Raw genomic sequence first — 25,205 nt, 5'->3', positions numbered from 1 at the left:
AAAAAAAAGTGTAACATGATAAAACTGCGTACCAAATTGCAGGACTGTAAAAACATATAATAATAAGTAATTTGATAATAATATAAGAATGATGCTATATAGGAATCTATATCATTAAAATGTTCAGTATACAAAAATAATTTTGCTTTGTATCCCAGGGTTTAAATCATTCATGTATTTTGACCGTATATACCTGAATAAATAAATATAAAACACATGTTAACAAAAAGCTTTAGCTTCCTCGGCAAAATCGATCACAAGCTTTGGAATAAAAAAAATATTATTCCCTCTACCCCTCCCTATCTTAAATAGATTCCTAATTTCCCCTCCATCAGAGGGTAACAATACAACATGAGAAAAAAATCTAAGCATAGTTGCACCATATGCTTAATGGCGTAATTAAGGAACTAGTAAATGTAATCATTTCTTGCTTATCTTTCTTCCTTTAACATGTTTTTCTAAGCTTCTAATCCTTTGACTAATAGAAGATATCTTTTTGTTTGGTTGTTTTGGTGTTTCAACTGGCAATGAGCTTTGATTTTTTATTTGTTTTGGTGATTCAATTGGCAATGAGCTTTGATCTTTTCGTTGTTTTAGTGCTGGAAATATAGAGAAGGGAGATTGCCGAGGACTGGTGGGTTCTGCAGGAGGTAAATCAGGAATACCCAAAGTTTTCTTTACACCAGGAGTTCTAAGCACTGCAAAATTGGAAACAAAAGAAACATACATCAGAAAAAATAAAGAAAATCAAAATACAAGAGTTTGCTGATGTCAGTTTAAAATAGAAACCCACATCCATTTAGTGCATAAATTATAAGAATTTAGTCATACATGAAACACGTCTTCCATTTAGGTCTCACTAAACCAATGATTTCCTTTCATTAAAGTATTTCCTATCAGTTTTTTCAGAGTGACCCAGTTCAATCCCCAGAAGATTTCATAAAGACTTGCAATACAAAGTTACGAGACGGAACAAGCACCCTGAGAGAGCGCAATACAAGGGATATTTGTCCACCTAAAACAGTTGTCAATCTAGTCCTCCCAATCATAGATATTGACGTCAATTCAGTCCTCCAAAAAAATAGACATCCATAGAACTTCAGTCCTTTTTATACACAACTTTATTCCACCAATGACAATGGCATCAACAATATTTAGGCCACAGTACTACATGACCATGAGAATATCGTCCAAACAGAATATTATACTAAAGAGATAAAATATGTAATGACTCAAGGAGTGGACAGAAATGCTTGTCCTAAGGTTGAGAGAACAAAAAACTTGAATTAGATAGTGTTTTTGGATAGAATAAAATACTGATTGGAACAATCAAATCTTGGCAAAGTTTATAAAACAATTGCATTTCCAATATAGGTTGTGATTACTTAGTAACAGTAGTCGGACAGCCAGTTAATAATTGTGAGGTGCACTATATTTCATTTATATATATGTTTAAAACTAGGAGTGCAAAACTGTTAGTTTGTATGCAAGTTTGTCATATACAGATCTGGATCAGCATGCATATACAAGTGGACACTTAACAAGAATAGCAAGATGCAGGAACAATGGATTCTCCAATTACTTGCACGATACTACCTCCGTTCCTAAATACATGTCACAGTTGATCACTTCACACATGCCAATGCACACCTTTGGTCTTTAAAATCTTTAATAATCTATAATAAAAAATTATTAAAAGTTGATATTTTGAAAATATTCGTTGAGCTAAATCGTCAGCATCTTATATACTATTAATTTTATTTATAAGTAAAAAAAACATGGTCAAAGTAGGTTATGTTAATAGTGCAGATGGTCAAACTGCGACATGTATTTAGGAACGGAGGGAGTACAATCTATAATACTCGAAGCCATCACGAATGGCAGAATCAAGGCCCTACGCAATATGCGTTTGATGAAAACAAATCAAAATTTATGTCTACTGAAAACTGAAATGGAGAATAATGACATTGGGATAGCGCAGATAAAAACAAATTTATTTGTTTCCTTACCCATTCCATACGTCAATGAAAACAAATTCGATGTAATCCAGTAACAAAAAATTGCCTGCAAAATTACACATAAACACAAGTTCAAACTAAATAGACTGACAAATAAAAGCAGCAGTGGTTAATATAGAATAGCCCAGCTTTCTTTTCTCTCTCAAATTAACAAAACGCCGTTAAATTTTTTACAGTACTATTTAATTTTTAATGCGTAATGACATCTGTAAATGAAAATGGATAATCAATAATCTATATCTACAGAAATTTCCTAGGTTTCATGAGTGGAGTAGAATGTCATTGTGTTACTAGTCAATAGATACTATTCTCCAGGTTTCCCAACTCATTTATAAAATTGAAGGGGAAATAAAAGTTTACTTGCTGGTTGGTGTGGAGGAGTTAAGGAGTGTAGTGATAAGGAGGTCGAGGGTTCTATCCCTACCCACAACATAGCACATTAGCACTAACTTATGTCATTCAAAAATAAATACAGAATAACTTCATTTCTGATTATTATGATCAGAAGTGCAGATGAGGAAAAGAAATCCTCGTAGATATTGAAAAAATGTGTTTGAGATGAAGCAGTAAAGCCAGTAGCTCGATGAGACTTTCTGATCTCTTTAGGGATCCATCCAAGATTGAACCCCACCGCCACCATAAAAAAAAGGGTTGACCCTTATATAAACCAAGAAAATTATTCTGTCTCGACTTAATCCTATGTCTGATGAGAAGAGATAAGTTTATGTTTAATAATTATGGCACTATTGTCTACCCACAAACACAACCCCAACAACAGAACACCAAGTACTGAGAGAGGGGGGGAGGCAATCAAGTTGTTAAACAGGTAGTTGTCAAAGTTAGAGACACTTTAAACAGAAGATAATAATAACAATAAGGAAGGGGTGTAGTATTTTGGTGGGGGGGGGGGGGGGGGTTAAGTTAAGTGGCGGCAATGGGGCAAGTTTAAACTTATGTAAAGGGAATTGATGTTATGCTCATTTTCTCCAATTTCATACACAGGCCCATCTTAATTATCACCTTGATACTAGGTCAGTAGAGGTAAATACATACAATATTTTCAGCTTTACACACCTAATCTAGTTTACATGCGTAAAATATACACTACACCATGCTTAGGATGCATGCTATCTAATGCCAGAGCTGATTTTTTATTTATTGATGCCGTTAATACTCACAAAATTGCTAGTTAAATCATGTAGCCTCAAAGAGCTTACCATCTTACAAGTCATTTCAAGACAAAAAGTTATTATTCGGAGATAAGCTAACTATAGAGCATATGCCTACCTTTACTGAAACAACCATAGACAAAACTACTGTTTCTACCTAAATTTGTACAACAAAAAAAAAATTCAAATGCATACACAGATGGTAGCAACGGGAAGTTGTTCCTTCCAAACAGAAGGCCCAGCTAGGAAAATTTACCTTTGGAAAACTCAGAGTGAAAGGAACTGAAAGAAGAGCAAGAACCCTCGAGAATTTTTTCATTGTGTTACCCATAGGATTTCCTTCCAATCCTTCTTGCATATTAGTCTGAAGAACGATATAAAATCAAATTGATCTTAATTGGAAATCAAATATAACAGATATTTATAAGACCACTCTTGTTATCTCAATTTTAAACTGTTTTCGTGTCAAATGAAGTGGCTGGTTTTAGTGAAAAATAAATAGGCTTAATTAATGATTTGGTCCCTTAAGTTATTTGTTGGTTACATTTTGGTCCCATAAGTTATTAACGTTACAATTTGGTCCCTTAAGTTATTTGTTGGTTACATTTTGGTCCCATAAGTTATTAACGTTACAATTTGGTCCCTTAACTTATTTTTTGGTTTCGTTTTGGTACCTTAACTCTTCCTTCGTCAACCACTCTGGTCCTTTATGTTATTAGAGTTAAGGGATCAAAACGAAACCAAAAAATAAGTTAAGGGACCAAAACGAAACCAAAAAGTAAGTTAAGGGACCAAATTGTAACGTTAATAACTTATGGGACCAAAATGTAACCAACAAATAACTTAAGGGACCAAATTGTAACGTTAATAACTTATGGGACCAAAATGTAACCAACAAATAACTTAAGGGACCAAATCATTAATTAAGCCAAATAAATAAAAGGCAATTAAAAAACGAAATGTAAGACCAACTAAACTTTCAGACAAGAACTCTGAAGGACAAAGTAGAAAGACAGTTGGAAAAAAACACGTTTTCTGAAAACGAGGTCCTTACCTCTACTACTATTAAGAATGACAAAGCAGTCAAAACTGGAAAAATGTACAAAGCATCTGGAGTTGTGAGATCAGTAAACCAGAAAGCTCCACCATGCTTGAATGATGGCATTTTTTCAGCCATATTTGTTATCTACCATCAAAGAAAATAAAATAAAATTGTGAATGGGTAGAAACAATATACAGGCTCCTCAGACTCCTACAAGTAGGGGGGATATTGGGGTAAAAGTCAGCTTACCGCAAGAAAAAAACTAATGAAGACAGGACCTTGAATAAAGAGTCCCTTCAATGGCGTAAAAGGAGTCACACCATATCTGCATTAATCAAACCAACAAGAGATAATGACATAGTGAAACAAAAGATCCATGAAGGTTGATTTAATACTTAAAATGAAGGTTCCTTAGAGCCACAGACCAATACATCATATATCTTATATATTAATCATAACAAATTTTCAATCGACTATAGTGATTATACATCTAGCCAAAAGAAATACCAAAACATCTAATTCATTTTAGTGTTTACAGAAGCACCATTTTCAATTTAATGAAAACAGCAGAATCAAAATGAGGCAAAAATAGTAATGACACAGAACGGGGGTATTGGGTAGGGCAACTAGTTTGATCTGGTTAAAGGAGATGGAGGACCCTGGTTCAAATCTGGTGAAGGATAAAATACTAGTGTAACAACTAATTACTAACATTGATTGATGTTTCAAAACAAAAATAGCGACACTGAACATTGAATGTTATGATTTTAAGTTATGACCATCACAAGTCACCACAAAGATTAATTCGCTGATACATTGTATCACCAAATGCAGTAATTACACTAAACTTGGAGATCAAACATGACTAGTAGCCGTTATGCATTAAAGAAACCATGAATGGCTTACTCTTTGAATAGCTCTTTCATCCTCTCCTGACCTTGAGCAACAGCTGCGGGATCAGATGTCTGAAAAATGGATCCTATTGTGATTAGAGAGCAATTGTCTATGATATAATAACATAAAACATGCATGTAAGATAATCGAAAACTTAATACGTTTCCCCAGTATGTCAAAGAATCAATTTGTTATAGATTATTTCATAGAAAAAACATTTTTGATGGTTTGTGTCAAAGTTGTTAGCTTTAGATAAAAAGGAGATAAATATTAAGAGTTTCAAATTATGGATAATAACTGGATATTGAACTAATTCTACAGACTAAACACAAATTCCTAATTATAGGGATACATGACTCCTAATACTAAATAAATATGAAAATCATAAAATAAATCACTATAATAAGTAGTATAAAACTAATCCTAGGAGATAAAAGTACTCTTAAGATTAGAAAATTATCATAGAAGATAAACTAAGATACTAACATAATACCAAATTATCAATGACCTATTGAGATATTTTATATATTCTAAAACTCCCTCAAGCTAAAGCCTACAAATTTTTAAAAAAGAAAATAATGTATTACCCTACAAATTAAAAATAAATAGAAAACCAAAAAAAAAAAAACTGAGGGCCACCAAAAACAATAGTTGGAAAGACAACTCAAGATGCTCGAGTTACTATAGAATAGCCTAGCTAGAATGACATGATCATCAACTTGAGAGAAATTTTATGGCGAGTGTTGGAAATTCCGCCTCCATTGCGCCCCCCCTAGCCACATAATTGCACCATTTGAGTTGCCTCCATTGCAGCCTTCAACACCTTCATGTGTTGGGTTTGAAGGGGTGGATTTAGTCCCACATTGCTTAGAGATATGGCATGTGTAGTGTTTATAAAGCTTGGGCAGACCTCACCTTTCAATCTGGGGTTGTAAGGATGAGTTAGTCCCGATATAAAATATGACAGTGAGCAATCAAACAAAGCAAGGTCCATCCTTCTCAAATCGCATTTGGAAGCCTCAACTTACAAGCTGGGTTTGTAGGGATGAGTTAGGCCATTGCATTAGGGAAGATGACGGGCTAGTGCACCTGGGGGGTTTGTAGGGATGAGTTAGGCCATTGCATTAGGGAAGATGACGGGCTAGTGCACCTGGGAAAGAGGCAGAGGCCATCAATGAGAAAAAGAAGCCACCACCAATACAATTCATTGGTGGGCGCAAAATCGTCACCAGAATGATTGTCAGAAGGAATAGAAGTCAAACATAATTAGTAAGTGATTCGGCACGGCAGACGGCTGAAGGTGGCGGCGAAGGAGGCGAAAACCGATTTAAACAATGAAGAAAAAGGGAGTTCAGTGAAATAAGTCAGTGAAATAAGTTTTTTTGCATACAACTGTCCCTCCACTCTCGGACTCTAGGGAACACTTCAGTGGAATAGTGACAAAACTCATAGGTGGGCTACTCGATTATGGGCTGTCTAGGAACCTGAAACGCAACATTTTAAAAAATAATAATAAAGAAAAAGAAAGAACGGAAGGGATGGTTTTTATATCTGCCAACACAACCTCATACAATTTCTCCCTCTCTTTCTCACGTAAACCCCCTACCACATTTCTTCACAAGCCATATATCCTTGTCTCTCAGTTCACACAACTCTCACCTCCTTCCCAATATTATTTCTTCTTCCATTTTATTGATTGTGGTATTCTTGATGTTATATTCTTGATTGTGCATGTTTGAATTAATATTGTGAGTGTTATGATGGAAAATTGTTGGCTGCAACAAAGAGATAATGCAGCCTATGAGTAAGTGCTCATAGTAATATAAGATGATTTCCATTTGCTGCACCGATGAGAGAATGCAACCTATGGACTAATTGTTCATAGTATTTTAAAATGGATATTGTTCGCTGCAACGAAGATATAAACCAGTCTATGAGTTAAGTGCTCCTAGTATTTTGAAATGGATATTGTTTGCTACAACGAAGAGATAATGCATCCTGCGGGCTAAGTACTCGTGGCCCATGTGGAATCCGTTCGTCGTAAGGAAGAAATAATATGGCCTATGTGCACATGTGGAACTTCGTGTATGACGAACAATTGGTTCATGCTAAGAACTTTATAGGAAAGTATTATCCATGATGTTGTAAATATTTTTATAAGTATTAATGAGTTTTCAAATGATTAGATTCTTAGTTTAGAAGTTGTTTTGGATTAAAAAAAGTGTTGCAATGTATTAGGCATACTAGGCTAAAAATATGATGAGTCGGTGTTAGCCTATGCGCCAGTGATGACCTAAAATTGGGTCGTCACAGAACAAGTATCACTGGGATCAGGTTTCTATCATATTTCATTGGTTCCTCTTGCATAAAACGTAACGACTTAATGGAATTATTTATTTTGATCCCTGTAGTTTTATTAATGACATAGATCATCATGTTAAACACTTAACTGGAAAACTATCAAATAAATTTCAAAAGAAAAAACATCTATGCTAAAATTTCAAGATATAAAACAATATAACTTGTGCGGCTCCTGCTTCTTAACTTACATGCATAACAATATAATAGCAAAGCAATATATCCACTATTAATGGTTTTAAGAAATGACTTGATGAACTAGAGCACCATTACCTTCCCGTCCATCTCTTCTTTTATCTGTTCCAAGCGAGGCCTCATAAGCTGCAGCACGCACGAAACAGTAAGCTTAGGCCTCATAAGATAGAAAGGACTATAAAAAATAAAAAGAACATATATAGAACAAGCATCGGGCCTTTATTCAAAATGGATAAAATGAAGGAACAAAATGGTGACGTGAGGGAATAAGCCCTTCAACCCATGTTAAGGATACATTATTTCAAAGTGGAAAAGGGAAACCAGGGGGAAATTTCACTCCAAACATCTAATTTGTATCCACTCAAAACAGAACAATGACAGGGGCAGGGGCAAACAATACTCATAGCCACTACTACATTTTTTGCAAGAAACAGCTATGAAAGCATAGCAGCACAAAATACCGTAAGCTTAGAAGTGGCCTTGAGTTGATTTACTAAGAGTGGAACAGTTGCAGTTCGAATCACGAGAGTTGTTAGAGCTATGGCCGCCCACCTGATACAAAGGAGCAATGCGGTGAAAAGTTTCCTTTCAAAAGTCATGTGGCATTAAATTATTTAGGGTTAAATATGTTTTAGTCCCTATAAATTCTAGATCATTCAAGTTCAGTCATTATAAGATATTTGACATGCATGAATATCAATTCTGAACTGTTTTGGAATTCCTTCAAAATTCGGACTAACTGTTTTAGATTAGGGTATGTGTAGATTAACTTATTTGAGCTTATCTATTGACAAAAGCCCTTGTGGTTTATTTTCATAAACTCTCCAAGATAGCTTATGAAAATATGATACGATCTGTTTGGATTCACTTATTTGAACTTACCTACTGGAATAGACAGACACTTGTGACTGTTCAGGAAAACCTACGAAAAGAACTTATTTCTATAAGCTCTCCCGGTTAACTTATGACAATAGCTTATAGCATGAAAACAATTAAACATTATTTTATCTTTTGTTATAGAAATAGCTTATACATAAGCGTTTATATGATGAGCACTTATGCTGTAATCTATTAATTAAGTTGTTTATCCAAACAGGACCTTGGCTAATTTGAACTTATCTACTAACATAAACACTTGTTAGACTGTTTCGAAGAGCTTAGGGAAACAACTTATTACACGTCCATAAATTGGTTTCAGCTTATTTCCATAAACCTAACGAAAATATCTTATAACGAAATCAGTTCCACTTTATTTTATCTTTACCACTAACAGAAATAACTAATACAATAAACACTCATACGATAAACACTTATGCTACAAGCCCTTAATTAAGTCACTACTATGAAATTATAAAAGTGAACTAACCAGTCAAGGCCAGTGTATAAATGAACAGCATCTATGACATACTGCAAGGCTTGTACAGGCAAATAAGAATCAGCAGCAGCAATGGCAACTTCGCTAACACCGGAAGCGGCCTGAGAAGTCACAGCCTCCACTGTGGTATCAGTTAAAACATCAGCTACATCAGTCATTACGGTAATCTTATCAGAACTGTGATCAATTGTTGACATATTTCGGCAGTAATTATATCCAGCGAACGGTGAAAGGTGTTTGTATTGAGAAGATGAGAAAAAACCGATTGATCCTCCGTTAAGAGAGGTTCGAAAGGATCTTGATTGGGTGAAATTGATACTGAATCCTGTTGAAGATGGTTTATCATCTGGTTTGGTTTCATCGTCGGTGTGGAGAAGATAGGTGAAAGAAGGATGGGACCTTCGATCTATAAGTTTGCCTCTTTGTAAGAGGCAACGTCTGTAAGCCATTGATGGCGGTGGCGGCGGCTGTCTCTCCCTCCTTCAAATGGAAAGGAAAAGAAAAACAGTGACGGCTTGACAGGAAGGATACTGTTAATTTGTTGCGTTTTTTTGGGTAATTTTTTTTCCTTATATTTTTACAACAATTTTTTTTTTTTTGTGGTGGTCGAGATTTCAACCCCGACCTTTACATTAATGATAATATTGATAATTTATTTTTACTACAGATAATATTGACTATTTAATAAAAATGTGAAAATTTATTTGCTCTATCTAGTAAAGAAAAATATGGCCACATTTGACGGATCAAGCTCGGTTTCTAAAGTTGTTGACTCATTTGTAAAGTCGTGAGCTTCGATTTTAACAATTTGTAATGAAAGGATCGAGTTTAAATTCTTATTGGAACAATAATTTGTTTTACTTTACTTGCAATTTAGTTTACTTTACTTACATCTTGACAAAACTTAGGATTATTAGAATCATTTCTCATAAATATTGCTAATAGTTTTCAAAGATCTTATTTTAAAAATTGCCTCAAACCTCAAACTTTTTTACACATGTATCTAATGAGATCATGTCATTTAGATGTTTATGGATATATTTTAGAAATTAATATATATATAAAATGGGCACTATAATGTGATTTTATTGATGCATATATAGAGTTTTAGATTGTCAAGGCATAAAAATTAATCTTTTTTTCCTTCTTTTCTTCTATTCGATATTATTTTATTTTATTTTATTTTGAAAGGTTTATTTGACGTTTTTTTTATAAGGGTTTATTTGACGTTATGAGGTGCCCCGTTGATGGAGGTGGTGGTCGAAATCTGAGGAGGAGACGACAACGAAGTAAGGGGTGTACATGCAATCACTATGACTCTCGAGTCAACATATGACAAGAAGAGGGGTTAAGGATGAAATAATTCATAACTTGAGAGATGTCGGAGGCATGTTTATATTGGCGTCAAGGAGAGTCATTGTGTGATAATGGAGAGTCGTTACAAACGGCGTCTGTCAATGCTTATTAGTTACAAGTCATCATGTCATTATGTAGAGTTCAAAATTTGATTGAAATAATAATATTTTTTAGTTTGCTTACATCTTGATTAAATTTAGATTATTAGAATCATTTTTCTAAAAATATTACTAATAATTTTCAAAGGCCTTATTTTAAAAATCGCCTCAAACCTCACTTTGTGTTGGATCAACCTAATTTTAGATGGTGTTTATCGCTTTGTCAGTCAGAAAACATAAATAATAGTGTATATCATGAGGTGTATGTTTTTAATTAGTTTCCTCCACATGCAATGCAAGCAAATACTAGTGATAGTAACACAAAAGCACCATGTTTGGATGACGATGATTCACGTGTGTAGCGTGTCTAAGCAAGTGCACACAACCCAAACTCCACTTTTATTTGTTTGTGTAATAAAGAGTTAACTCCACTTCAATACTTTTCCTTTTATTATTGGATCGATTCACGTACTTTTAGAAATGGAGTATATCTTTTGAATTACACTATATTACAATAAATAAGATAAAACGTGAATTAATAAGCAAACTATATTAATTAAAATTAAAATGCGTAGGGGCACATGATTCGTTGAATTAAAACACTAAAAAACTTGGAAACGCAGTCAGCACCAGTTTACTTACTTTAATTAGTTGTTTTGCACTATTTGTTCCCCGTACGTTTCTGTTTCGTTTCATTGTCTTGTTTTTTTGTTTTTATTTGGTTGTACTTGCTTGAAATTTGTTTGGACCAGGTTGTTCTATTCTAATAAATCATAGTAGCTGTTTTTATATCTTTTGTGACTATTTATTTATTTTGATTTAATTTAATTTTGTGGATAGATCTTGAGCTGATAGCTATGGCTTCTTCTCTGTTACTGGTTGTGGTGTTTGTGTTTGATCTTATTGCTTTTGCTCTTGCTGTTGCTGCTGAGCAGAGAAGGAGTTCTGTGAGTCTCTCTCTCTCTCTCTCTCTCTCTCTCTCTCTCTCTCTCTCTCTCTCTCTCTCTCTCTCTCTCTCACTTTCACATATTTACCGTTAAAAATCTATTTAAAGTTGATAATTATGATATTGATTTAATTTTTTGTTTAGTAGTATAAAAGGATCAATTATTCTCGTTGAGTCTGCTTTCTAGTTTTCCTTTACTTGGTTAAGAAAGTTGATGAAGGGCTTGTTGTATTTCTGAAATTAGGAGAGGTTTCAAGTGTTTAGATAAAATTTTCAACAGAAACTTGCAACAAAAAAGAAGTTGAATTCATCTTTCAATGACTATTAGTCTTCTGAATAAGACCTTATTGTTTGCTTCAAGTCCTCAACTGTTTTGATAGCAAGTTATGAATCATTTTCTTACCCCGATCGAAAATTTTGCAAGTGTGTGTTTGGCTCTAAGGTGGTGAAAATTGATTTTATTTAACTGATTGTGATTAGAAGTGGTGATTTACATTTGAATATGTTTACGTGAAAGTCACTTGAACAATAAATTAGGGTGTAAAAATCACACGATTTAGGGCAAAAGGTAACAGATAATAGCTTCAAGTTAGAATTAATAATAGAGGCAACATGAATTCTAATGGACAACCTCCAAACATGCCAAAATCAATTTTAATTCTCTAGAATCACTTCCTCCGACTCTTCCAAAAGGGAACCACTTAATAGAAAAGAGTTGTTTACTTTTCTCCCATTAACAAATCTTCTTTCTGGCTATCACCAAAACTTATAGACTGGGATGCACCTTTTATGCTTTGGAATGATTGGAATTACAGTGATAAATACTCCTACTTGCTTGGTGTGTGCTTAATCATTAATGCTGTAAACTGAATTCTGGTTTAATGTCTTAAACAACCTGTTTTTTAAGTCTACTCAGACATCATAATAGGTGGGGTAATTGTAGGAGAGTGACATTCATTTTGTTTAAAAAATTGCAATTTCAAATGTTTAGAAATGTAGAAGTGTGTAGGCTCGCTGAGTTATAATCAAAAGCTGGATATAGGCAGTTGAAGGAGAAATTTTTGGCTTTACCACTGGAGATCTCAGCTGTTCATTGCTCCGAGAAAATTAGATATTTGATTATATTGATAAAAGTACAAAATTTTGTCGTGTGGAGTGCTGCAGCCAATATGAGAATAGATTCTGTTTCAGCTGTTGTAATTAACAAGCAAATAGGTGGACACAATAATGACATAATACGGTTAAATCGCAGATAGATGGTTGATATTCATGGAGAATTATAACTAGGCATGACAATAAAACCCATACCCGTGGTTACCCGCCCGTACCAAACCCAATTTGACGGGTTTTCCCCGTTTTGACTGGGTTTGGGTATGGGTTTGGGTTTTCCCCGATTTCAAAACACGGGTATGGGACGGGTAACGGGTATATAGGTACCCAACCCAAACCCATACCCAAACCCGTCCCGAATGTAAAAAATTAATTTATGCTGATATGACATGTTATTTTGTTTGATAATTTCTGTATTAGAAAATCTACCATTGATATTTAAAGGAGCAACTAAATCAAACGGTTTAACAAATGTTAAAGTGAGCATATTGCTCGATAATGCATTACAATATTTCTCTAGCGGTTGCAAAAAAACTTCTATTTTTTATTAAAAAAATTATTCAATGCGGGGATGGGGCGGGGATACCCGAACCCGTCGGGGACGGGGATGGGGTTTAATTTCTCATCCCCGTTGGGTATGGGTAGGGTAATGGGTAAGTATATGAGAATCGGGTATGGGGACGGGGAATGTAAAACCCGTCCCCACCCCGCCCCAATGCCATGCCTAATTATAACAGTGAGCTTAAATAACTAAGTGCAGATGTCAACCGGCAAGGTTCAGATGATTCACACCGGTTGCTCTTGTACATGTAGCCATGGAGAGTAGTAATTAGTGTGTGCCAAAAAACAGAAACTGGTCTGGTCGTGTTACTACTAATGTAAAGAATCCTCTAAAGAGATTTTTTTTGAAGGAAAATCCTCTAAAGAGATATTTGGAAGGGTTTGTTTAGGCTTACCTTAATTAGCTCCTCAATAAAATAAATGGAAACAGCTTATGGAAAGCTTAACCTATGATAAGCTCATTGAATAAATATTTTAACCAAAGACTCCTCCCCACCCCCGCCGAAATGTGTTTTTTACCTCCCCCTACATTTTTTCACCCTTATATTTAAAATCAAATGTCTTATACATCAAAAACTTAGTCATAAAGGACAGTTGACCTGTTATTGAATTTACAAACTCTTACAGCTTAAGTGGTTTTGTAAGAGATTAAGAGGCGAGTCCATTTTGTGAAAGAACTTGTAAGGCACTAGGAGAACTACCAACATCTAGTGCTATTAATGTATTGAGTTATTTGTGAACTATTTAAGCTTGACTCATCAAATGCTCCATTAAACTCATTGAACTAAACCGGACTTAGGATTAAGATTATGCTTACACTCCAAGTATAAATGATTCAAACACAACTTTATATCTCCCGGTGCCAATTTTTGTTGGCTAGTCCATGCAGAACTTTGTCGTGGCTTTAATTGGGCCCCCTGCTAGTGGACGGGGGATTAGCCCCCCAGATTAATCGGTTTTGGACCGGGTACCAGGTTTTTTGAGAAGGAAAAAAAAAAACATAAAATTTCTAGGTGAGGTCAAATATTCACTGTAACACCCATACTAGACGTATCTAGAAAGTCTAGCATATGCGTTTATTTAGTATTGGATACATTAAAAATTTACAACATAAAAACTCACAATGAATATCTAATACAACAATGTGCGTTCGTACAATAATAAAGTAACTCGACTTTTCTAAAATATGATAAAAGTGTCCTTGCATATCCATATCATCCTGCAGCGGGTACGAACGAACACTTGCTGATATATCCATTCGGCTACTAGCTTGCTAATCCAACCTGTTTATCTGAAACAAATAAGGATTGGGATGAGACATAATGTCTCAGTGAGTTCCCCTAAATCCTAGGCTATAGGCAACCTCAGGGGAAACCTACGGTCACCACGTGTCGAAAATACAACCTGCCGGTTGATTATACGTGTGTGGGGACTTGCATACTTAGACGGTCGTGCATACTAGGGCCGTCATAGTCTTATCTCACTGTTATAGGCTTCACTTCCTATACGTGTCATGGCGGTCAAGGGGAATCTAAAACCGCAATGCCAAGAATACGCTCTACGTACCGAGGCCTAATTCTAACATAATCATGACACGGTTCTAAACCGGACGATTAAGGAAAACCTAAGATCGTCATCGGCATATCTTTCTCTATTTGCTCTAATGCAAAATACGATGTTTCTAACAACGTATCTTATCTTGCTATCATACTAATTTTGACGATCTACGTCTATGTTCTACTATTCTTGACGATCTACGTCAAGGCTCTACTATTTCTTGACGATCTACGTCAAGGCTCTATGACATAACATAATATATCTAATAATATGCACAGTCAGATTCATTCATAAGTTAGCGTTTAACAAACAAGCATTATCTGAGTTCATTTTACGGAAAGCCCCGAGTGGAGTAACCCCGAGCGCAATCCCTATCTATCCGATGGAAACCTATCTAAGGTATAACCAACGGCACTCTTGCAGTGACGTGCGGGATCCTTACGGCTAACCCCATTTCACCTAATGGAAACCTCTTGAACCAACCTAGTGTGGACACAAGAGACACGACCACTACATCTTACTAAGTGACATGCGGGTTCCTTACGGCTAACCCCGTTTCACCTATTGGAAACCCCTTGCACCAACCTAGTGTGGACACAAGAGACATGGCACCTTTAACTTTAAAGTCTGGGTCTATAAATATGCATGAGTATTAAATCTATGCTAGCTATCTCTTTTACCTCGGATAACTATACGATCCAACTAGAGGTAAACTATATGCTTGCATAACTTGCTATGTGAAGAGATGTCTAATCAATTCACGTCCGGCCACACTCGCATGGCACTCTAGTTTCTATACGAAGAGAATACTCTATATCACTTCGCATCTAATCAAGCATACTACTCATGCCTAGCATTCTATTCTTTACTAACTATTCTAGTTCTTGACAAGCTATGTCAAGGCTCTACTTTCATCCCATGCCTAGTTCTTTGCTACCCGAGTAATTCGGCTAATCTCTCTTGAATCACTCTTGCCATTCATGTTAAGATTGCCATGATTTTCATTTCAAGAATCGTTTGATGTTATGTGCATTGCCTAGATGTTGTTTTGGGGTTATAAAGTTGTAAAACGTTGAAAGAAAAGCTTCGGAATGCACCACGAACCCTGAACTGGGCCAACAGGCCAAAGCAAGTTGGCCAAGTCCAGAGAGCTGCGCTAATAGCTCAGCTGGGGCGTGGCTCATCCTGTCAATTTCGCTATTAGCGTAGATTTCGCTAATAGCGTGGTTCATCCTGAAGAATTTCGCTATTAGCGTAGATTTCGCTAATAGCGTAGTTCTTCGGGTCTGAGGTACAAAATTTTCAGTTTTTGACCCAAAACTCATTCTAATGGTTCCTGCAATGCACCAAAACATCCAGCAACATATATATACATTTCTAAACATATTCCATGGCAAACTAACATGTAATTGACAAGATTTGCTCAAAGAGGCATTAGGGTTCAAAACCTCTCATAAACATAAATCAATCCTTTAAACATGGAATTACACAACCCAAAGGGTGGTAATCTATCTATGGAACTCACCTAACATGTTCCTTGCAATTTCTCAAGCATCTAGCATCAAACCCTAGCTTTTGATCCTTAGCCCTTTTCACCAAACCATGCCTCAATCCTTTCCCTTGTGTGTTTCTTGCTTGCTAAGCTGCCTTAATCCATGCATGATCATGATTTGGAAGAAGTTTGAATGGATTGGAGAAGGAAGGAGGGCGCATATCTAGAGAGAAGGAGGAGGGAAAGGTTTTCCAAAACCTAGAGAGAGAAGTGAAATAGGAAAATGAATATTTTGGCCCCAAAAACACTTATATACTCCCTTGCGCGTGTTTACTTAAATGCCCTTCGTCTCAGCCGTGTTTACCTGACTCTGATACATAACTCATGCTTGACTGATATTACTCATGAATATCTTTCGTCGTACTTAACTTTATTCATCATGATCACTTTCTATGAATCTTAGTCCTCTGATACATTTAGCAGATGAAATTTCCATTAGCTGACGAGCGGGATGTTACACTCTACCCCCCTTAAAAAAATTTCGTCCTCGAAATTTAGAATCATCTATCAATCTTCGCAACAAAAATCTATTTCCTTTGGTTTCTGCTATACAATATCTGATCAAACCCACTCTAGGGAGGTTGATGAATACTTTATTTTTTTTTTTCAACAAAGCATGCAATTCTTCCTCTTTCTTATTCTGCATATAATTGAACATGGTCTCTTCAATGTTACTATCTTCCTCAAATCTCAGAACTATCTGAGAACATAGTGATTAAAACTAACTCTTGTTATATGAGGATTGCTTGTCTCGGATCTATTCCTTCTCTGCTTAACATGAACTCTGCATCTAAGTAACTTTTCTCTATCTGAAACACTCAGGATTTGCCTTTAAACTGGAGTTCTACTGATATCCAGGTTTGCCCTGCAGTGCTTACTTGTATCTAACACATCTTATCATGCATACATCTTATCACGCATACATATTCTTTCTTACCGCACCTTGCGATTTATGCTTCTTACTGATGCTACTTATCTTGATGACTCTACTCATCTCTAATCATGATCTTATGAAACCTTTCTATCTCTTCATAGTCTCCCTGTACTGCAATTCATGGGTAACTTGTTCTAGCTTGGCATGAAGAAGCGATATCAATTACTCTGATTCATCTGACAATCTATTAACCTGTCTGACGGTTCACATGCTCTTGAAACTTTCTACTAAGTCCATTTGCACTTGCATTGAACACTCCAAGCACAAATCTGTGCATCCCGTACGACATTAGTATTACATGGGCATTGCCATTCATAAAACTTTATCTTCTAGTATTGGCATACTTTCTAGCGCCATTACTTGTTAGTTAATAACGATACTCATTCTAGCTTTTGTTTCTAAGAGTTTCTAAACTTTGGTACATAGGTTCTTGGAACGAATAAATACATGACTAGAAAAATATCATTTTAAAACTGAGTTTATACTAGTACTGCAGAACCACAGGACGAGTCTCTATATCTGAAAAAGGTTTTATGACTCTCCTTCACACTTGTCTCTAACAAGCTGGTCCTGAAGTCTGTACGTCTTAAGTGAGCTTACTCGCTTACGACGTATCTCATCAGTTTTAACAATGTGAAATTTCATGTTTTTAAAATAAACATCGTTCCCAAGTTCCTCAATACCAATCTTATCTTTAAAAGTTATAAAATCGTGGCTTGACACCATTCTAGAAAGTATCGTTACCATTTAACAAGTATGGTATAGGAGGGTATGTACTTCGTCAGGCATAACTCATAAATCGCACTCCATTAACATAGCACATACTCTTTCTGACTAACCAACAACTCTTCTACGAATTCGACATCACCAAAAAGGCAACTCGATTAATTTGTCTGTGTTAACTCTAGTCTTTCTCATCTTACCTGAATGAAGATGCTTTCTTTAAACTTTTACTTTAATCATTACTGGCTGCATAAGCATCTATACTTACTTAACATAACGAGAACTCCTCGCTTTCCACATAATACTTCTCACTGAAATGGTATTTCTATCTCGAACATTTTTCACAAAAATTCTTACTACAAAATTCCATGTTCCATGGCTACTGTTCGCAACTTAATTAATTATTTAACTTCCGTTGCGCTACTCTGATTCCCACCGGTTGGCTTCAACCAATACTCTGATCCGTTGAGAGAAGTGAACTTTATTCTTCTTCTATCACTACCTTAATATCTGCTTGAACTCTGCTTGATACTTCTATGTTGCATGCTACTCTGCAACCTTGCTCTACTCCTTGCTGGTAAGATTGAATCTAAAGGAAACTTACCTCTGGACATACCAATGTCATACTTATTCTTATTCCTGAGCAACTTAACTCAAGGAGCACATTTTTGCTATTACATACCTACTATTCCATGAAACGCTATTACAACCTCCCATGGTAGACTAATCTTGCATTCGGACATACTTCCTTATGCATCTAACATTGTAGCTTTGAATCTCGCACACTATGTTTTGCTTAATCCTTCCTATGCTTGCTCGTTAATTTTCTTTCTAATAAAATTTCGTAAATTAGCACACGGGTCATTGACGTTGATAATTTACAACTATATATAAAACATATAATGAATCTAGGTCCCAGTCGTTACTCTCAAATCCCAGGACGAGTTGACAACACGTATGTGTCATCAAATCTTAGTCCTAGTGTGTTTAGCCCAAACTACACGAGTCGTAACAAACCGGTACCTACAAAATTTCATTTTGACTTTCAAAAAAAATGTCAACTTCAATCACCCTTATGTGTATATCTTTCTAAAATCATGTAAACTTTACTACTTAGCATCCTAACGAGCCTTCGCAAGTTCATCAAGCAAAACATAGATTCGAGGGGTACTCTTAACTCTGCGAAATCCAAAATCCTCGTGATTTCATATGAATTTGCACCATTTAACTTCTTGCTTCATGATTTCACATCTGTGACTTCCATTCTAGATACGGGTGCCTCTAAACTCTTGGTCCAAACTCATTCTTATTTCTTGACACATTAACTTCCAAAGTCACGTTAAACCGAATCGATTTTCGTTGATGGTTGCCCATGCCTTTTTCCCTATTTAAAACTTTAGGGGGTGATATGCATTCGTCACTCGATATCAAAAAAAAAAACAATTTGTCATTGCATAAATGATGGTGAAGACAACTCTCCAATAGTCACTGCATTCCCTAGAGACGAACTGAAAAATTTCGCTCCGGGTTCGCTATTGATGAGTTTCTTCAGCTCAATTTTTCAAAACATACTTTGCATAAATTTTTTTTTTTATTTCTCAAGTAAATCAATGCACATCAGTCATTCCCAACACCTAAAATATATTCTACTACATATGCATGGCAAGCATCAACCTAATTCGATACAATTCTCGGCACTTTAGAAACTAATGCTTCATTCCTGATAACATAAAACTTTCACTGGATCCTTTTCTACTACGAGTAGCTTACTTCTCTGCACTACCGCTTAACGTAGCTTCCCGAACACTAGAACCTTGTTCACTTTGAACATTCAAGTCCATAACTTCAATAACATAACACTAATCCTGAGAGTCCACTAATTCTGTCAACATACGTCGACTGCTCTCTATCTTGTAGCCTTGCGCTTAATTTCCGGAATACAATTCCGCTCTAACTACGACCCCTTACTGAAGCTTCAGGTCCTGCTAAGGTATTTCTGTACTCTTCACTTACGGGTATACAAGATGTCACTAACAACTTACCCAACACTATCGGAACAACCCTTCTCAACATTGCCTTACATTCCCGGAGGATTCATATTTCTACTTGCTTAGTTCACCGGCCACCCTACTGGCACGATCAACTTCTTACTAATACTCATTCCAAGTTCTTACTTCTGAGTTCACACTTTCCGGTGTATCTTCATCACATACTTCGTTCCTCCAGGGTCCTATTCAGCTCTCAGGCATCCATTCTAATCGTCGAATGCTAAATTGAGTTGATCAGGCTCAACTAACAACAACAACTAGAACATCTACCCGGAACCCAATGGTCCCACTACCTTTGTTGTAACTTAATGACCCAAGGCACGATCTGAATCGACCTGCTCTGATACCAAATGTAACACCCATACTAGACGTATCTAGAAAGTCTAGCATATGCGTTTATTTAGTATTGGATACATTAAAAATTTACAACATAAAAACTCACAATGAATATCTAATACAACAATGTGCGTTCGTACAATAATAAAGTAACTCGACTTTTCTAAAATATGATAAAAGTGTCCTTGCATATCCATATCATCCTGCAGCGGGTACGAACGAACACTTGCTGATATATCCATTCGGCTACTAGCTTGCTAATCCAACCTGTTTATCTGAAACAAATAAGGATTGGGATGAGACATAATGTCTCAGTGAGTTCCCCTAAATCCTAGGCTATAGGCAACCTCAGGGGAAACCTACGGTCACCACGTGTCGAAAATACAACCTGCCGGTTGATTATACGTGTGTGGGGACTTGCATACTTAGACGGTCGTGCATACTAGGGCCGTCATAGTCTTATCTCACTGTTATAGGCTTCACTTCCTATACGTGTCATGGCGGTCAAGGGGAATCTAAAACCGCAATGCCAAGAATACGCTCTACGTACCGAGGCCTAATTCTAACATAATCATGACACGGTTCTAAACCGGACGATTAGGGAAAACCTAAGATCGTCATCGGCATATCTTTCTCTATTTGCTCTAATGCAAAATACGATGTTTCTAACAACGTATCTTATCTTGCTATCATACTAATTTTGACGATCTACGTCTATGTTCTACTATTCTTGACGATCTACGTCAAGGCTCTACTATTTCTTGACGATCTACGTCAAGGCTCTATGACATAACATAATATATCTAATAATATGCACAGTCAGATTCATTCATAAGTTAGCGTTTAACAAACAAGCATTATCTGAGTTCATTTTACGGAAAGCCCCGAGTGGAGTAACCCCGAGCGCAATCCCTATCTATCCGATGGAAACCTATCTAAGGTATAACCAACGGCACTCCTGCAGTGACGTGCGGGATCCTTACGGCTAACCCCATTTCACCTAATGGAAACCTCTTGAACCAACCTAGTGTGGACACAAGAGACACGACCACTACATCTTACTTACTAAGTGACATGCGGGTTCCTTACGGCTAACCCCGTTTCACCTATTGGAAACCCCTTGCACCAACCTAGTGTGGACACAAGAGACATGGCACCTTTAACTTTAAAGTCTGGGTCTATAAATATGCATGAGTATTAAATCTATGCTAGCTATCTCTTTTACCTCGGATGCCTATACGATCCAACTAGAGGTAAACTATATGCTTGCATAACTTGCTATGTGAAGAGATGTCTAATCAATTCACGTCCGGCCACACTCGCATGGCACTCTAGTTTCTATACGAAGAGAATACTCTATATCACTTCGCATCTAATCAAGCATACTACTCATGCCTAGCATTCTATTCTTTACTAACTATTCTAGTTCTTGACAAGCTATGTCAAGGCTCTACTTTCATCCCATGCCTAGTTCTTTGCTACCCGAGTAATTCGGCTAATCTCTCTTGAATCACTCTTGCCATTCATGTTAAGATTGCCATGATTTTCATTTCAAGAATCGTTTGATGTTATGTGCATTGCCTAGATGTTGTTTTGGGGTTATAAAGTTGTAAAACGTTGAAAGAAAAGCTTCGGAATGCACCACGAACCCTGAACTGGGCCAACAGGCCAAAGCAAGTTGGCCAAGTCCAGAGAGCTGCGCTAATAGCTCAGCTGGGGCGTGGCTCATCCTGTCAATTTCGCTATTAGCGTAGATTTCGCTAATAGCGTGGTTCATCCTGAAGAATTTCGCTATTAGCGTAGATTTCGCTAATAGCGTAGTTCTTCGGGTCTGAGGTACAAAATTTCCAGTTTTTGACCCAAAACTCATTCTAATGGTTCCTGCAATGCACCAAAACATCCAGCAACATATATATACATTTCTAAACATATTCCATGGCAAACTAACATGTAATTGACAAGATTTGCTCAAAGAGGCATTAGGGTTCAAAACCTCTCATAAACATAAATCAATCCTTTAAACATGGAATTACACAACCCAAAGGGTGGTAATCTATCTATGGAACTCACCTAACATGTTCCTTGCAATTTCTCAAGCATCTAGCATCAAACCCTAGCTTTTGATCCTTAGCCCTTTTCACCAAACCATGCCTCAATCCTTTCCTTTGTGTGTTTCTTGCTTGCTAAGCTGCCTTAATCCATGCATGATCATGATTTGGAAGAAGTTTGAATGGATTGGAGAAGGAAGGAGGGCGCATATCTAGAGAGAAGGAGGAGGGAAAGGTTTTCCAAAACCTAGAGAGAGAAGTGAAATAGGAAAATGAATATTTTGGCCCCAAAAACACTTATATACTCCCTTGCGCGTGTTTACTTAAATGCCCTTCGTCTCAGCCGTGTTTACCTGACTCTGATACATAACTCATGCTTGACTGATATTACTCATTAATATCTTTCGTCGTACTTAACTTTATTCATCATGATCACTTTCTATGAATCTTAGTCCTCTGATACATTTAGCAGATGAAATTTCCATTAGCTGACGAGCGGGATGTTACATTCACCAATAGTATAAAATATTGTATTCCTCGTCACCAGTTTGTTGTTGCAATCCCCAAACACTTTGATTTGCAAGGTTTGTAGCCGTCACCTGCTCAAGAAACATTAGTATGGTTTACAGCATGACATAACCGTAAACTCCCTTCCTAATCAATGACAGTTGAACTGGCCTATATCTTCAATGTCCCTCCTGATTAAGTCCCTATTCCGATAAGCAGCTTAATTAACTGCTTATAGTATACACACTTATCATAAAAGGGCTTATGCGTAAGCTATTTCTATAACAAAAGTTCAAATAAAATTAAATTGATTTCATAAGCTTATATGGAGAGTGTTCTGGTCTAGAACACAAAGGTCTGTGATTGGGCTTAAATTGTGCTTAAATTTAAAAAATTGAAAGCAGAGGTCTGTGATTGTTGTCTGACAAGGACATTACCATCATATGAGGGAATAGCTAATTGGATTCTGTGTTGAATAGATAAGTTGCAATGCATTCAGTAATTTCAGGTGAACAAAGTTAACCTAATATTGACTTGTGTACACAAGCCACAATAATTATTACTTTGCCTATAGTTGGGTGGATGGGTCCCTATAACTCAGTCTCTTCATTTTACAGTACACTATTAGCAACTAGTACAATACAGCATTTTCCTGCATGGTAGGCACGGAGTTGCAATAAATTGTAAAACAAATGTTTCAAATGTTAAAATTGGTTTACTCAAATCAAATGTACTAATTATTTGTTTTTCTAATAACAGGCCAATTTAGCCCAAAACACTGAAGGTAGAAAGTATTGTCAATATGATTCTGACATTGCCACCGGCCTAGGTGTTGGGTCCCTCTTTATCCTTGTTGCAAGTCAAGTGATCATTATGGTTGTAACTAGATGCTTGTGCTGTGGGAGAGCCATGAGACCTAGTGGATCCAGATCATGGGCAATTTGTTTATTCATCACTACCTGGTATGTATTGCACAACTTTGTTAATTTTTAGCAATAATTAGTTTGGTTTAAATTGTTCTTTTGTTGATTTTACATAAACATGTATGTTTGTTGACAATGAGTTTGGCAAAATCAAAGTGGCACCGTGATTCTATGAAGCTCTAAAGTATAGCTTTTCCAGAATAACGGCTACTCATCGTGCTTCTGTCAATCTTACGTACCGCAATCTGAACATTCATATTTAAGGACAAATATTGGACTAAGAAGAAACAAAACAAAAATCTACCACCTCTGTGCTTTGATATAGGATCCTTTTGAAACTTTTTGTTGTCCCTTTTTTATATGACTTCTTTCATATTTTCAATTGCATTAATTATTTATTTACCAATATACCCGTAATTATGTTTTTTTTAACAAGTATACCCGTAATTATGTTATATCTTTTCTTGTAACATGTGATAAATTCTATGGTAGAAAGAAACATAAGCCAAAATTCTCTCATGAGGATAAATTTGTTAAACAATATCAGATTTAGTCATCAGGTGGGTCATACATATATATGGACAGAATTAGTAGTTAAATTAATAGTAACAATAAAATATTTTGAGGAACAAAACAAGCAGAAAGGTTACACGTCCAAATTTGATGTTTTCTCTTGTTATCTAGTGATTCTTGATGGGTCATGTTTGTGATGTTGATGCTCAGGTTGACATTTCTTATTGCTGCGTCATGTCTTCTAGCGGGTTCAGTGAAAAATGCTTACCACACAAAGTATAGAGATTTATTGGGAGATAGAGCACCTTCATGTCAAACCTTGAGGAAAGGAGTATTTGGAGCTGGAGCAGCTTTCATTGTTCTTACAGGAATAGTCTCTGAGCTTTACTATGTTAGTTTTTCAAAAGCTAATAATGGTGGAGTCCCTCCCTATGCTAGAGACACAGGTGTGACCATGAGTAATTTGTAAATTTAATGCAATGTATCCCACTTAGGACTTGGGAGGAAGTGTGTTACTATTAACATGGCTTATTACATGGATGTGAATTGTGGGAGTCTACTTGTAATTATGAAGCTAGGTTGAAAAATAGTTTGTTTAGAGTTTAGACTATGGTCTTTAATTAAATTTGGATTGCTTTGACTCTTAAATCATGTGACAATAAGTAATGTCTCATTGCGTTTCGAATCTCACTTATATATATACCCCACCTATAAGAAGTAAGAATCACAATGGAGGGTAGGATGGTTTATATCTCATTTCAGTTGACTTTTCCATCATGGCAGAACCTTATAGAGAGTGACATGATAGTATACCGACATATAGGAATCGCAATAGATAGCATTTGGATAAGTTTTATACTAGTATAAGAATCATTTATATAAGAAAGAAGAATTCATAATAGTAAAATATTTGACCAATCAAAGTATGGCTAACCATACATG

General features: G+C 36.1%; 2 protein-coding genes across 5 annotated transcripts; one reads left to right on the top strand and one right to left on the bottom strand.

Moving 5' to 3' along the window:
- Window positions 1-70: 70 nt before the first annotated feature.
- OXA1 (inner membrane OXA1-like protein) lies at window positions 71-9,560 on the bottom strand. Its single transcript, XM_085704069.1, has 9 exons — window positions 9,043-9,560; window positions 8,138-8,228; window positions 7,755-7,802; window positions 5,136-5,194; window positions 4,479-4,554; window positions 4,242-4,373; window positions 3,444-3,551; window positions 2,010-2,064; window positions 71-698 (listed from the first exon to the last, which is right to left on the bottom strand). Exons 1-9 carry the CDS (start codon window positions 9,498-9,500, stop codon window positions 421-423), a joined length of 1,305 nt encoding a protein of 434 aa, XP_085560195.1. The 5' UTR covers window positions 9,501-9,560; the 3' UTR covers window positions 71-420.
- Window positions 9,561-10,810: 1,250 nt separating this feature from the next.
- Window positions 10,811-24,911, top strand: LOC146932412 (uncharacterized). Of its 4 annotated transcripts, none has more exons than XM_085704073.1 (4): window positions 10,811-10,916; window positions 11,346-11,452; window positions 23,587-23,789; window positions 24,474-24,911. In XM_085704073.1, exons 2-4 carry the CDS (start codon window positions 11,363-11,365, stop codon window positions 24,730-24,732), a joined length of 552 nt encoding a protein of 183 aa, XP_085560199.1. In that variant the 5' UTR covers window positions 10,811-10,916; window positions 11,346-11,362; the 3' UTR covers window positions 24,733-24,911. The 4 variants fall into 4 exon arrangements, with proteins under 4 accessions (XP_085560199.1, XP_085560198.1, XP_085560197.1 ...); XM_085704072.1 differs by lacking the exon at window positions 10,811-10,916 and adding an exon at window positions 10,988-11,179; XM_085704071.1 differs by lacking the exon at window positions 10,811-10,916 and adding an exon at window positions 11,140-11,257.
- Window positions 24,912-25,205: the final 294 nt, after the last annotated feature.

The sequence above is a fragment of the Medicago sativa genome, chromosome 4, assembly GCF_051527215.1.
Source record: "Medicago sativa cultivar Bolivia chromosome 4, Bolivia_mono, whole genome shotgun sequence".
Lineage (NCBI taxonomy): Eukaryota > Viridiplantae > Streptophyta > Magnoliopsida > Fabales > Fabaceae > Medicago > Medicago sativa.
The sequence above is the reverse complement of the archived record's forward strand: the minus strand, read 5'-3'. Positions and strand labels throughout refer to the sequence as shown.